This window comes from Athene noctua, chromosome 28, assembly GCF_965140245.1.
Source record: "Athene noctua chromosome 28, bAthNoc1.hap1.1, whole genome shotgun sequence".
Classification (NCBI taxonomy): domain Eukaryota; kingdom Metazoa; phylum Chordata; class Aves; order Strigiformes; family Strigidae; genus Athene; species Athene noctua.
In genome coordinates, this window is record NC_134064.1 from 3,679,629 (window position 1) to 3,695,515 (window position 15,887).

Below are 15,887 nucleotides of genomic sequence, written 5' to 3' on the forward strand. Positions count from 1 at the left end.
TCTGAGACTGCAGAATCACCACAGATGAAGGTTGCTTAACAAACATCCAACAGGGGTAATAGGTATAGCTGAAAGATCTGCATTTAGAGAATGTACTAACAAGCTCCCAAGGTCCTGTCAGCCCTACCCTCTGTCATACCATCCTCGCTCTGTTGTGACAGATGAAACACATATGCTTGATAACCAGGGGCTGAGAAGGACGCTGAAGACTCTACCACTAAGAGGATGGATTTCACAAATGCCAAAGTTATTTTCATGCCGATTCCCTTTAAAAGCTGATTTCAGCTTTGTTAAAAAAAAATATTTATGAACAACAGGACTAGCAGAAAATCAGCCCTGTGACCTGGACAAAACACTGAAGTATTTACCTCTTCTAATTCACAAAATGTTTACAAGCTTCTCCTCAAGACTACAAATTACCTTACTCAAGATGGCTTATACCGATAACTGAAGATACCTACGTAAAAGTTGTCCTTGTATTACTTATTCAAGAGGATGTTCACCTACACAGTGCTAGAAAACCTGCACTACAAAATTAGCTGTGTATTAATTCACATAACCAAACATCCAATCAGTAAAAATTTTAAAAGGATGCTTTGATTTGTATGTCTGTTCATTGAAAGAATAATTTCTATTTCAAGTTGGACTTACTTGAACTATTACCTAATGCCTGAAGTCATTACCTAATTAACTTTATTTTTAAAAACAAATTTCAATACTAAAAGGAAAACATACCTGCTTCTGCTTACATTTGTTCATTTTTATTATTTTTTCCTACACTCAAGCCAGGCCTCGAAATGAATTTGAATCAGTAACTATTTACTTCTCAATCTCTGCCAACAGCCCCCCCACCTCAACCTACAGAACCACCCCTCACATCCACCGCGTATCTACACCGAAGTACACACTAATAACCGAGGCTCAGTCCCCTCAGAAGACCTTACTTTAGATCTTTTCAGGGGCTTGTTTGTGTTCTAAAGTAGTACGGAGCTATTTATGGAAAAATCTCTGCTGGAATCACGGCCAGAATTTCAATAGGCTGCACAGCACAGAAAAGCCAGCGGTTAGTTTTCTGTTTGCAAATAACAATATGTTTGGAAATAACATACTGTGCTATTGTTTTGCATGTACATAACAGAAGCCTTCAGGCAATGCCTTTCTTGTCACCCAGAACGCTACAGACTAAGAGCACCGGAATATCTTCATGTTCTCTTTTTGCTGAAGTCATTCCAAAACGTATACAGCCAAGTTAAAAATCAGTAGCAGTATTTTAGAAAAAATATCACAGTTTGGCAACGCCTTTCAAAATCAGCTACTAGAATTCTGTGACTTGGTGTGGGCTTCTGCTCTAGATATAAAAAACAACTCCCAGAAGCTATCATGCTGTTTCAGACTCTTGGGATACATTCTTTGACCAAAGCTTTTATTTCAGGTGCAAAAGCTAAGGCCAAAAATTTCTAAGGCTTTTAATCTTCACGTGTAGAATGCAAGAGACCACTGTACCTCAGACAACGTGCAAAGTGCCTCCTTCTAAGGAAGGAAAATGAAAGCAAAAATCACTCTTACCTACCATAGCGGGAGGGGGAGAGGGGAGGGAGGCAGGCACACTCACTAGATGAATTTCAGGCAGCTTGCCGGAGAGCACAGCGCCTGTGAAGGTCACAAGTACAACTGAAGTTTCCAGCAGAGATGAATACACAGTTCTGACTGTTAAGTGACCGTGGAATAAAAATTCATGGGTACTTCACTCACTATGGACATTCACTCCTTTATCAGTTCATTTTAATACTTAATGCATTTTGAAGTAGCACTTGGAACCTGAAAAAATAGTCTTCCCTTTACCAGTTGTCTCTTCTTTCCCCCCACCACTTGGCAAGTATTTTCGTGCGTTTCTATTCTGGCCCAAGCACACATACCTCAGCTTCATAAAAAAAAATTTTTTTTTTAAACAGAGGCCAATACTAGTTTCTGGTCTGGACTTTCAGGGATTGTTAACATTCACTTCTATAATGATGCAAAATGGAACCTACAAATCTTGACAACTCTAAGTCAGACCTTTATAACACATCTTAAATATACAGAGTCTACTAATCTGAGCAAAATACCTTTATTTTTAAGTTAATCATTTTACACCTTTCACCTTCTCTATTTATAGATTAGAACCTTTTCTTTGTATTTCGGAAGAGCTGTGTAAGAACTGAAAACAAGATAGGAGTATTTAGTAGTACTGCTGTCCTGCAAGGATCTCAAAGTTCCTTGTGATAACTTTTAAAAGTTTTGGAACTTCATTTTGGAAAACAGGGACACTAATCTTACAGATAGGGAAAACAAAGGGAGGGGTTAAAATGACTTAGTGACCTTCCAGATGAAGCAACTCTAATGACTGTTTAAAGTTATCTCCATTTCTAGTCCTCTTTTGTTGTCCTGTCCCCTGATAATGAAGTTTAAATTTCAACTTTAAACTTGGTAAAAAGTAAGAGTAGTAACAGCTCCATAAGAAACTTAAGCCTCAGTCAAAAGACACTGGTCAGAAAGAACATGAATTGGAAGGTGCCAACCAACTTCCAGTTGAAGGTTACATAACTGTGTAGCTTCTGGAAAAATAATTGCAACATATACATAAACAAGCTTACAAGACCAGAGAGGGCTGTGTACATGATCTTCTCTTGCTGACTTCTTCAAACTTATGGCAACCAGCAAGAAGGAAAGATTAAACCAGAAGTGCTCCTACACAGGATGCAATCAGTCATGTCACTTTTTCAAACAACGTACATGCTTAATAACCCTTGTGCAGGAACACTGAGCAACGCAACAGAGCTGACCTAGTAGCACAGTTGTAGATGACAACTCAGAACATACTCCCCTTATTTTCAGAAACAGCAGAAAGATGAGAATGCTACAGAAACAAGCGGATGTCTGTTATTCCCCAGCTTGGTATGAACTTCTACAGGTCAAATCAAGGAAAAGAATCCACTAGCTCCAGGGTGTCAACAACCTGACACACAGAATCTCAGAGTAGGTTTGTTTTGTTCTGTCTTAAATGCTCTGTCTTCCTACTGCACTCTTCCTCTGAGGCATCTAAATATCATCAGAGACAAAATTGCTGGGTTAAGCACAGCATGTGTTCTGCTCCAGTAACAGAACTGGTATGTTAACGGCCCCCAACACTTTCAAGAGTGGGTTATCATTTCCAAAAGGGTCTGGAGTAAAATGAAAGAGCCTGGATATTTCTTGAAAACAAAAAGAAAGTAAAACTCAGCTAAAAAAAACCCCAAACCACACAACAACAGAACAACCAAACCAAAAAACACCAACACCAAAACAAAAATATGATGCTGTGGTAAAAACTGACTGACAAGAGGCAGAAGGACTACACAGAAAGTTTTAAAGTTTTGGTCAAAAAGCCATTCCTGCCAGATCCACATTCCGCTAACCACTAAAATAGCTTACGAGTGTTTCACTATCACCTCTATGAAACAGTGCCATTTCCTCATGGACACACTAGATAATGAACAAGTTTGTGGGCTTCAACTTCAATTGCTGTTTATTCTTGATTATCTTTTAGAAGAGATGTCCTCAAACATGAATCTCAATTCACCGAGTAGTGTTTTCCATACAAAAGGCACTCTGAACAAGCACACGGCAGCTGTAAGCACCTAAAGGCTGAGGAAGAGGCTGAGGCAGTTGCTCCCAATGCTGCAGGTGCAGACATTGCCTTAAAACCACTATCGCATCTCCAAGGGAGGCAATCCATCCACTCATCTCTTGTCCCATTTCTGTACCACCACCACCTATTCCACCACAAATATATGTTACAGTCTGTGGAAGCTAACTCAGGATAAAATTAATCTGATAGCAATTAGTCCAAGACGTGTAATTTTCTTTCAGGTCCGTTTCCCAAAGCGATGACTCCGCGGCTAAGTGAACATCTGTGTCGGCTCAAAGCTGTAAGGGGTAAAGGTGCAAGGAAGGACAACCTCTTGCAGAAACAGCAGCTACCTGAGGTGACAACAAACCTGCAGGCAAGTCAGTATGCAATGTGAATTGTAATTCCTCTTTCCATACCAAGGCCACAATTCAAAACAAGCTGAACAGGGCAATTATTAAAATACAACCCAATCTTTTTTCTTTTTTTTTTAAATTATCTCCAATATTTCTATAAATGAGTTCTCACACAATACACCAAGAACAGTACCTGAGAAGTTAGGGTTTTGTTATGTAATTCCATTGGAAAAATGTCCAGGGTCTCTCATGTCCTTGAGAATCCCTATATATTTATTTTATGTATATATATTTATTATATATATATATAAGTGGATGCTAAAGGTTTGTTTCAGTATGTAGTTCTTGTCTGCTGGACTGATTTACTTTAAAATTTAAGTTACTTGAAAACATTAAGTCCTTCAGACTACATTTATAAGCACTATGCACAAAACACATGTAGGCCAATTTCTGCAAATCCTCTTCTAACCTTCTGTTAACAGAAAAAAGGGCAGATGAAATCACTACTTTTAAAAATCAAAGAACGGTCCCTGGAGTATTTTTTATATTCATCAGGAAAAAGGGAAAATACAGCTACTAGCTTTTAAGAGACAAGAATATATTAGAAATTACTCCAAATTTTAAATAAGCAACTGTAGTCTGAAGTCTCAATTACCTTAACTTTTCCTGAATATATGCAATTATCTTTTCTCAAGTTCTCAAAAACAGAGAGTGCCAACTGTGTGTGTTTGGATATCACATTATTCCCAGAGCATTAATTTAAAGAACTGCAATTGAAAACGCAAAGAGAAACATTTCCACACAAAATGCATCCTACATACCTGGGAAATCCATCTTTCTTACAACGCAACTCTTTTAAAACCTCTTTTCCTGACCCTAAAATTGTCTTCCAAAATTAGATGCAAGCGTAACTGCCTCAGGGGTTTAACATGCATGTGACCCAAATATGCTGGTTTTCTTAATGGTGCTATCACTTGTGGATCGCCAAGAGGAAAATACATTTTTATAAAGAATGGCTGACCAAATTAATAATTTCTCCTTCAGTGCTTAACAAAAGCTTGATAAGTTAGAAGAAAAAAGAGCGAAGCTTACAGCCACTTCTGTTTCTGTAACTTAGTCATGCACAGAACCTCAAATTATTATTTTTCAGTAATATTGTCAACTCACAGTAGCAGTACCTGATGTCTCATTAGCCAGCGTCTTCATTTTAAAGGCAAAAGTAACAACCCAAAACCTTTCAGTGGCAGAAAAGAACAAAGCAAGACCACCATCATGTAACACTACCTGCTGCCCAAGCAATGTCCTGAAGCAGTCCTGTTTGGGAAGCCAGAAAGTGAGCAACAGTATACTGAAGAAAGGAAGCCCTGCTATATAAAATCATGAGCAAGTGCACACAAACACACACAAAATATTAATACTTTACCTCTTAAGACACCTTTTTAGGCTTCCCTCATCTCATGCAACCGCATAAAAGAATGACAACATCCCTTCTATCTCCAGCTTCCTTACCTACTAATCCTACAAAAGTAGCATTTAGCTAGCATGTGCTGTAAGAGCATAACTGAGCTATAAAGCAATATAACAAAGCTATAATTACATATATTCTACTTGTTTAAAAATCTAGAAAACTGTCCGGATGTAATTATTTTGACTAGAAGACCTACCACTGCTTCTTGAAAGAGATTATTCTAAATTGGTTTGCATCTAGTATCATACTTCCCATATTTCTCTATTATTTTCATAGAAAAATGTTAACTGTTGTCTCTGTTTGCATTCACAACCTAAGTGCCCACCTATGTCAAGACTTTTCATACATTTCAACCATTTTCATTTCAATCATTTCTTTAGAAGGGTAAACCTCCGTTTCACTTGATTACTGAACACCAGCTTATTCTGCAAAACTTTTCACTCCACACTACAAATATTGCAGACATAGTTATGGTACTGCATATTATAAAGCATTGAAAATATCAAAAAAGTCTGGAAAATACCCTTAAGGCGGTTATAAAAGCATCTTACACTAACGAAGTAGCTTTGGGAGCACAGTGTTTCCTTAAGAGAAAAGAACAAATGGTAGCCTTAACTTGGTTTTGCCATTTGTAGTAGAACAGCACTTAGAGATCCAGGTCTTGGGCTGACTGCACATAAAGTCCTATAAAGAGACCAAACCTCTTCCAGAGTTGCGTTCCTCTGAGCCACTCGACCACTCCACACTATGCTGGCACAAGCACACACAGAGCACTGAGAACCAGATCGGGGTTCAATTCAGCTGAAAAATAATCCAGTCAAAACCACAATTTTAAGTACTCCTGAGCAGGATCAGCCTCCCGAACAAGTTCATTGTGCAGTTACATGAACACTTGTGCCAGCAAAGTGGGAAGGAGTGCCTCTTTAAGCAGAAATGCTGCCAAACATGTAGCCATGGCCTAAATAGGCAAGTCAGAAGGGAACAGAAAGAAGAGGGGGGAAAAAAAAAAAAGCGCAGACAATACAGCTAGAACACCCAGCTCTTAACTCTTACTTCAGCATTGCACCCACTAGGAGTTTTCCTCTTCATTTTAGTTCTTCCAAAACATGAAGCTACAGCTACCACAGAAACCCATTTCCAGGGTAGAAATATCCAAACCAAAATAGTTTAGGTAGCATCTTCCAAATTAAAAGCTATGAAGTTTCACAAAGCTGATCAAGAGCTGTAATCCACCAGGACTGCCACTGATAGCCAAGCTGCATTCATTTGTACTGTTGGGAGTCTGACTGCTTGATCTCTGTAACTGCCATATGAAAAACTCCCTTCTTTTTCCAACTAACTTTTAATTTAAGCCAAAAAGATTCCAAGAGCAGCAAAGCATCACAGAATTAACAGAACAATACTGGTCAGCATGACTGACAAGCTGAAGCGCCCTAGCTACCAAAGCCACGTCAAGAGAGAGTACTGAATAACTTCTAGGGAGCTGAACAGCCACTTACTATTTAGCTGCTTGCTAAATGCTCTTTGTTTTGGGGGACTTCACACTTTAAATGCATGCTTTAGTCAATCTAGACCAGCAGTTCCTAGAGCACAGTAGCCTATTTCTCTCTCTAGATACAGACAGTCATTCTACAAATGGGTGAAGATAAAAAAAACTAAAATACACAAGCAGACTTCGGAATACAGAGTAGGGCTATAACCTTGGGTCTTTCTATTTATCCACACCATTATTTCAAACTACCCCTTAAAAACAAACCCATTACTAGTCCTTGCTCCTTCCAACTGATGTTGCCCTATGAGCATACAGAACATAACCACAGCCCTCAAAAACACAAATTAGGTTCCCTCCCACAACTATACCCTGATATTTAGTGTTATAATCACAACCTCTCACACCTTTGCTACTTTTCTCTGAGATTCTTTCCTCCCCTCCTATTCCATCAGTTCCCATTAAATAAGCCCACGAGTGACTTCCACAGTAACGCCACTGTTTCTGTTCTGTGACTCCTGCCCAAAAACACAGCTCGGTAGAAGCCCTTCATCCCAGCTGATCCCAGCAACACCCCTCCATCTACGAGGCACAGGTCCCCATCAGGCAGTTGTTGGTAGGCCCTACAGAACCAGATGTGCCACCAGGAGTAACAGCCTGGTAAGAAAGAGGTAAGCAGCTTTCTGAAGGCGGCTCAGCAGCTCTAATCCACTATTACAGAGACATGCTACTTGACGACGAGAAAGTTTTCTGGTAAGGCAAGAGAAGATGGTGAACTCCAGACCATGGTAAACTGCGTTTCACAGCAGTCCTCATTCTCCTCATTCCTGGCCTCAGTTTTCCTTACTCTGAGGTTACTATTTTTGTGCACTGAAGACAAACTACCACTACTGGACAGTTCCCATAGCTGCCCCACAATTTTGAAGTCTGCCAAAAATAAACATGAAACTACACTTGAAAGATTTAACATACCTAGAATCAAATACAGAAAGCATTCCTGAACAAGGGAAAAGTCAAATCTTGTTTATATCTCTGACCACACACAGGAGCTGGCTAGGGATAGCAACGTAAGAGACTTCATCTGTTCATCATCTGCACAAACTGACACAGACTACAGCAATGTTTTGGCTATAAAAGAGGAAATATGAAACAAGTCATAGATTATTAACAAAGCAGCACAGAATGGTTAAGCATCAGACTTTAAAATTAAGTCAGTAAACAGCACCCACAGCAGATACTCCAGTGCTTCTTTCAGAGACAATTCAGGCACAAAATAGTTAAACGTCTTGTCAAAGACGAGTGTAATCACTCAGGGTTAAGCTTAGGACCTAAATTCCTGGCTCCCAGCCTCCTACCCAGACTATCAGACTTCTACATGTCTTTGGATTACATTTGAAAGAACATTTAGATACAGCAGCTTGACTCTTTTCCTTCTGCCAAGTAATTAAACAAATTTGACTTAATTTGTTCTGAAGTACAAACTCATTCCATTAAGCAAGTGTCTAGTTTTCAGAGACAGTTTAAACTCACAAGTCTTAGTTGTTTCCAACTGGAGTTGCCATTATGCCACATCTTGGAGAACCTAACAGCAGAAGAGTAGAAACTATTCCCAAAACAATGCAACTGCTGCAGAAAATCTTTTTAATCCTTTCTATAATCATTCTCATAAAGGAAATATCCACTAAGAAAACATGGCAATGCCTGCTCTCAAGTATTTCTGGACAGTTAAGTCCTACTTGCACTGAAACAGTGATGGCATACAGAAAAAAAAACAAACCATGCATTACAGATGCTTCAGATAACCTGGTCATTGAACTTCTCAGAGACAGTGACTCTGTGTTCTCCACTGGAGAAGTCCTGCCTAATCTAATGGCCTGGCTCTGGATTCTCCAGAGTACACAGAATAAGTTGAACACATAATGTCATAGGACTGGGGTCCAGCAAAACAAATATAACATGAAGAGGGGAGGAGAACTTCTGTTGAGCAAAGAATCAGCTATTTCAGAAACAGGCAGCACAAGGTACAACATCCTTGCCCTTATGCAATGGCTTGCTAAATCACAAAAACCCAAACTTTTGCCAACAGTTAAAATTAAGGACCCCGGTTATAATGAAGCTGACACTCTTGATTTCCATTTATAACCCAATTTCTGTGCTTAACTTTGTGATCTAATAGGGCCAGGCCACAGCTTACAACCAAGAATAAATTCCATAGATACCAAGAGAAGAGAGGCTAGTTCTCTGCTCCTCACACATCCACACCCCCCAAGTTAGAAAAGCTTTGCCACGCCACAGCAGAATGACACAGGCAGGCCCCAGATATAAACTCACTGCCATCTTCCTTCCTCAAGCCAGTAACAGCTTTCCCCTTTTCTCCCTTCCACCCTCATTAGCTCTAAAAGAAAGTCACATCCATCTATCACACAGTGCTTAGAAAGCCAGAAAATTAAAACCTGTATGTATCAGAGTTCATGTTTCAGCCATCAAAGCCACCAAATATTGACTTAGTAATAGACAGCCATTCTAGCCTAAGTATCTAAAGAATTATAGGTTATACATATTATGTGAAGGTTACGAGGTCAGATCTGACCTCAAATATACTGGAAGCTACACACTAGTATTCTTAGCAAGCTTTTTGAAGTTACTGCCACTATTACTGTCTTAAAAATGTTATTCTCCATTGGTCTGTTTCAGAGGCAACATCACAGAGAGACCACTGGGTTTGCGTTCTACTGATTAATGCAATCAAATGGATGCAGTTTCCTTGGTTTCTCCTATTAGTTTAGGCTAGCTTTCCAATATCAATATCGCAACACCGTATTATGAACAGGAAGAAAACAGAAAGTGAAACCTCCCATTTCTTTCAGGCTTGCTTTTCCTGACTTTATTTTTAGTGAAGTTTCAGCATTCCACAACAAGAGTTATTTTTTTGGAATTTGAGCTCTAAAGCCATTCCAAAACCAAAAATCCACACCTTAGGCACTACCGTACACAAATTGGTCCCTGTCCTCAGTCACAGACATGATTAGAGTCCACACTTGTCAGCTTGCAGACCACGATGGTTAAACACTTCTGTTGCAGGCAGCAAGGTTCTTTAGCTTTCACCATGGGGCCTGCCACAAGAAAGCAGAGAGAAGGGCAGGGAGGGAAAAAGGTCCTCAGGCTACACCTAGAGCCACAGTCGTCCTTGAGTATTCTGAAGGAGGACCAGAAGCATGCAAAGCTGCTGTTCCAATGTTTGCAAGAACCGTACACCACTGAAGTGAACCTTAACACCAAAAATACAGCAAATAAAAGGAAAAATGCAACCAGCTTGATACGTTATTAACCCTTCCAATAGTACAACAGGGAGATATTATGAAGCAAAACAAGAACTCAAAGGATCGCACGGAAGCTAAACTTCCACTTTGATCAGACAGCTGGCTTTCAACCATTTCCAGCATGAATTGTGGCAGCCAAATACGCAGGAAGAGGAGAGAATTTCAGCTCAAGAAATTCTTTACAACTAACTGTAACACCAACCTTGGGACTTCTCTCCAGGCATTTAAATTTCAGGACACCTTGCAGTATATCAGGGGACCTCAAGACTCATCCTATGTCAGCTATAGCTAACAATGAAAGGAAACCACTTTGGGTCACAAAATCAGAAGGTTACACCTTCGATAAAATAAACTGAACATTCTTACAATTTTTGGGGAACCATCCTGACCTGCATGCTGAAAGCTAGTTATTTCACATACAGTGAAGGCTTCCCTGAACTCCACCCACTATGACTCCAGCAACACACAGTACAGCTGCCAGCCTGTCAGGAAGCGTAAGGCTAGCAAGTCATCTTTCGTAACATGAATACTTCAGAACAGCTAAGAAGTTAAGAACAGACTATTTCCTGACTTCTGCATTTCCAGATCCCTATAAAGCCACTTTACCATACATATACATATATATAAAAAGTGCATTACTATTACACACATCAACATGTCTATTTTAATGAAGAATTATTTGCAAGCACCTGCCACACAACCACAACTCCTTCAATATTTGTACTTAATTAAGGATTTAGCTTGAGATGTAATTAAAATAAAGGTTACAGGATTTAAAGTCTGCCAGGGAAAAAAAATTATACTACATTCAACAGCAGTTTTGCGTTCAAGCTTTAAAATACACTTCCTGAAGAATTTAAAATTAAACTTTATAAAAATTGTTACTGCTTTCTTGGTTCCAAAAGCCATCTTTCAGCCTTGTAAATGACAGGAGTCTTTCAAACTGCATCATTTGCACCATGTTGGAGCTAATCAATAAGAACAAATCACTTATGTTTATACTGATTTTTTTGCCTTTGGAAGTTAATTTGAACCACATATGAAAGAGGGAAATAATAGAAACTGTAGCTACCACTTTTCTAAGTACAACAGTAACCTCACTTGTAAGTCAGAGTATTCAAGATATGTAAAAAAGGAAAAAAAAACCAACTAGGAATTACATAAACGACAAGGCCAACTGCTTACCAAAGAAAAAATTTAACTCATGATCTTACAGGCTGTGTTGTGCAAACAGGACTTTACGGTGGAAGAAATTTAAAAGTCAGTGGGACTTTCCTCAAATAAGATTGCAGAAGAAATTTTGCTCTCTAGCACAGCAATTGAGCAGCACAGAGAAAGTATGATTCCTCTAAGTGACCCCCAATCCAAGTAAAAGAAGATAACAAGTACATTTTTTGCAGTCACAATCAGAGGCAGCCATCTTAGTGGAAAATGACATTTGTCACTGCCAGCTTAGAGAACTTTTAGGCAATTTCCAGTACTATTTCAAACAAAAAACTTCTCTTTACTTAATAAGTAAGCGTACACAAATATTCAGATTTCTTCCTCTTCTGAGTAACAGAAGCTTGAAAGGTTGGAAAAATTATTCGATCTTTATCTAGTACTTAGATCTTCAAAGAGTACAAATATTAATTAATTCTCACACCACCTCCCTGTGGAATGCAAGAATCACATTCCCCATTTTGCAGATTAGGAAAAAACACAAATCAGAAGCTGAGAGACAGGAAAATCTTAAACAAGCTTGGAAAACAATTCCAACAAAATATTTAAGAAGCCTGAATTTTGCCCTTCTTAAAAGCGTGCTGAACAGTACTCTCAAACCATAGTTTAATCCTGAATCTGGGTATCTGAACGCACATTAAACGTCTGTTTGCTTTGCTCAAGTTGCATACAGCAGCACCGAGATATTTTAGCAAGATTGCATTCACATCTCCCTACCGAAGGGGCAGCTAAAAAAGTCAGAAAAAAATTAAGTAAAAAAAATATTGCTCTTACCTTCTGCTACATCATCATCTACAGCGCCTTTCACCTGAGAAAAACACCACTGAATGTCATTTCCTCCTCCAGCTCCTAAAAAACACAATCAAAAAAATGAGACCCCCCAGAGTAACAAAGAGCAGACAATAGTTCCCAATCGAAAATTTCAGACAACGTTACACACGCCTACTTCCTCAGCAGCGCTGGCCACACAATTACAAATCGCCCCTCCCCACCTCTTTCCTTTACCGATATTGTTTTTGTCATTAGTGGTTTGCCAGCGTTCAATGCAACGTTTGTCAAAAAACACCGTGTGTAAGGAGTAACGGTGTCACAGCCTCCACCACCAAAGCTCCTGGACTCGGGAACGCTGCTAGGGCGAACTTTAACTGCGCACTTCCAACGCGGGTGCATGAACGTCTCCTTTCACACGAAGCTTCTTCCTACTTTAGAAAGCAAAACCCTCCACAAACACACACCCCCCTTAAACAGCAACGCTCAGAAAAAGCTGCACGTTTTCGGAAAATTTCAGTCTTTCAATCAATATAAACCAAACATGCTATTCATTCCTTTCTTCTACAAAAACACTGAACTGAACCTACATGCTAAAAGGCTGAAAAAAAAAAATGTTACCACAATTTTAGAGTCTCTTCGCAGAAGTAATGAAAGCAGTTATCAGCCTTAAAAAAAAAAAAAGCAGTAAATCCGAGCAGAAAAAGCAAACAAGCAATCTGATGTTAACAAGTTCTACTACCATAGAAAACGGATCGAAGAGAAAACTTCAGGAACATTACTGCCTCGGCGGAAGGCAGTGATTCATTTGAACCCTGCCACCAAAACACACCAAAAAATCACCACCCATTTCTTTTGCATTTCATTCTGAGCAAATCACGGCAGGGCTGAGTACATACAGGAAGAGACTGAAATGGGCTTGCCTTTTTTTTTTTTTTTTTAAAGCCACTGTCAAAATGGAACTTTTCCTCAACACAATTCAAACAGGCTGAGCAACAGATGGCATTTATACATTAATCCAGAGCCCTGTTATGGCTTTTGGGATAACAAAGAATACAGAAAGGGCTTCTCTCTTCTACACTAAGTTAAGGGCCGGGGGGGGAAGTCAGAAATCAGAAGTCCCAAAATAATCTTCCCAAAAAAGACCAAGTGTCTCAGAATGTTAAGAGAAAGGCTGGAATACTATCAGAGTCCGGTCTGCATTTGTTGCTTGCCTTCATTTCTTTCCTGATGGATTACAAGACATGAGAGCTACAGAACCTGAGAAGGTGAAGGCAGGTACCAGCATCCATCTACGCCAAGAGACGTCAAAATGCTTTTTGCAGACACACTGGAGAGGTTTGCCACACACATCTCTACCATTCCCCAAAACCCCTACAACCCATTTTCTTTCCTCTCTCCAACCTCTTCATTTGTCATTTAGCAGCTGGTACTATGGAAACATTTAAAGGGGACAGCTTGCAAAAAAAAAAAAAAAATCACCACTCTTTCTACTTCAGGCTGAAATTCTGTTTTTCATACAATTTCCTAGGTAGAAGTTGGCACTTGCCCCCTCCCCAACTAAAACAAAAAGAGGAGGGTGGAGCATGGGCATATGGTGTAGGGGAAAAAGGCAAAGCACAAACCTAACACAGCTTCTCATGCTTGCTCCTCCAAACGCAAAGCGCTGAAAAGACAATTCAGTTACAGAGGAGGGGGATGAATATATTCCCAAATGAAAAAATCGCAAGGAAAAGTAAGAAGAAAAATCTCTCATGCATACACACTTCTAGCCTACCAAGAGCGCTTCAGGATGCAAAATGGGGAGCAAGCACAGGAAGGAATGAGAAAGAAGACACAGTAAGACCTGTATTATTTAATTACATCCTGCACCCAATTTAACTCTCATTTGCAGACGCTTAAAAGCTGCACCCTACAGAAGGGTGCAATTGTACTCTCGACACAAGCACGTCTGCACCCCGGAAAACCCCAGCGTGCACAGCAGCACTTCTCTGCACAGTCCTCACTAACTCCACCTGAGAAATAAATGCAACATAAAAGCAGGTATACAAATACAAAAAGCCTGCAGGGGAAAAAAAAAAAAAAAACAAACCAGCCAACAGAAAAAAAAAAAAAAGGCGAGAGACCCACCCTGTCTGCAAGCCTCCTGCATACTGAACTTCAAAACACGCCGCTTCCCCCCTCGAAGCCCCTCCACATCGCTGCTTCCATGCCTCCCCCCCCCGATAAGGGAGGGAAAGGAAGAAGGGGTGGGTGGGAGGAAAGCACGATTTCCCAGAAGGGGGGGGAAAAAAAATAATAAATCAGGAACGCGCAGGCGAGCGGAATGGGAGAGCGGGGCCGCGGGAGCGAGCGAGGCAGGGGCAGCCGGCACCCGCCGCTCAGGGAAAGGCAGCGGCGGGCTGGGGAGCGGCGAACCCCGGCGAGCAGCGGCCCGGGGGCGGCGTGGGCCGGTGCCCCCGCCCGGCAGCCCCCGCCCGGCCGACAGGCCGCTGCCGCAGCCTCACCTGCGCCCCCCGCCCGGCGGCGCTGGCCGGTGCCCCGCGGGGCAGCCTCTGCCCTTACCTGCCATGTTGGGCTCGCGATAGCGGCCGCGGCGGGTCGGGCGGTCTCGGCGCTGCGCGGCGGGGCCGCCGGTGCCGGGCGGGGGGCGGCGGCGGCGGGCGGATGGCGGCGGATGGCGGCGGGGGTGCGGCCGGCTCCGCTCCTGGGGCTGCCCCCGCTCCGCGCCTCGCTCCGGCCCCCCCCCAAACGCTCCACTTTCAAAATGGCGCCGGCGGAGCTGGGGGTGACGTCACCCGGCGGGGGGGCGGCGGGCGGGGCGGCACGGCGGGGCGGGGCCCTTCCCGCCCCCCGGAGGGCCGGGCCGGGCGGGCGGCATGGCGGCGGGGGGGGGCGCGGCGGCATGGCGGCGCGCGGGCGCGGGCCCGCGGCCCCTCCGCGCTCGGGGGGCGGCAGCCGCCGCGCCGGACCGTGCCCGGGGCTCGTCCCCGCAGGGCGGGCCTCCTCCTAGCGCCCCGCGGCGCCGGCCCCCCCCCCCCCCCCCCCCCCCCCGCCCGGCCGGGGGCTCGCCCTTTATTTCACTCATTCCCCGAGTCTCCCCCTTGCTTATCGTCGTTTGGGTTTTTTGGTTTGTTTTTTTTTTTTTTTAAACTTTCCTCCGCTCCCTCACTTCCTTCTCCTGCCATTTCCTCACGCAGCACTCCCTCGCTGTAGCCACATAACCTGTTTGATGCACACTTGCCACCCTCTTGGATGCTTTCCATAATGTCTGCAGGCTCGGGCTCTCATTTCGCTGGAGAACCCAGGCGCGACTTTGCCATTCTCATTGCTATTCCCTGCATACACCAGCCATGCTTCTGAGCCATTTTTAGCTTCCCTCCACCTTTCACACTGACAGCCAGCAAGATCTACAAAGAAAGGCTTCCAGCCGAGCCCAGCTTGGCACCACTCCTGCTGGCTCAGAAAGGAGGAAGGCTCCTTTTTAGCTCACTGGGTCCCTGTTAAAGTCTCAGCTGTAGTTAACATACAGGACTTGGATAATTGATTCAGTACAATCTATTTAAGATCTTGTGAAAGTCATCAGTTTCCCTTCACAGATGTTTGTGCAAACGTTTTC

General features: G+C 42.2%; 1 protein-coding gene across 3 annotated transcripts in view; it reads right to left on the minus strand.

The window, feature by feature from the left end:
- Positions 1-15,019, minus strand: part of PPP2R2A (protein phosphatase 2 regulatory subunit Balpha) — a 39,093-nt gene extending 24,074 nt beyond the window's left edge. Inside the window, exons 1-2 of one of the 3 annotated variants that reach the window (XM_074928375.1) lie at positions 14,834-15,019; positions 12,275-12,349 (exon numbers count right to left, since the gene is read on the minus strand). In XM_074928375.1, coding sequence (XP_074784476.1) covers positions 12,275-12,349; positions 14,834-14,840 — 82 coding nt within the window. In that variant the 5' untranslated portion in view covers positions 14,841-15,019. Of the gene's footprint in view, positions 1-12,274; positions 12,350-13,010; positions 13,048-14,398; positions 14,441-14,833 lie in introns of those variants that run through there. The other 2 variants (XM_074928373.1, XM_074928374.1) reach the window with 2 other exon arrangements.
- Between the last annotated feature and the right edge of the window lie 868 nt (positions 15,020-15,887).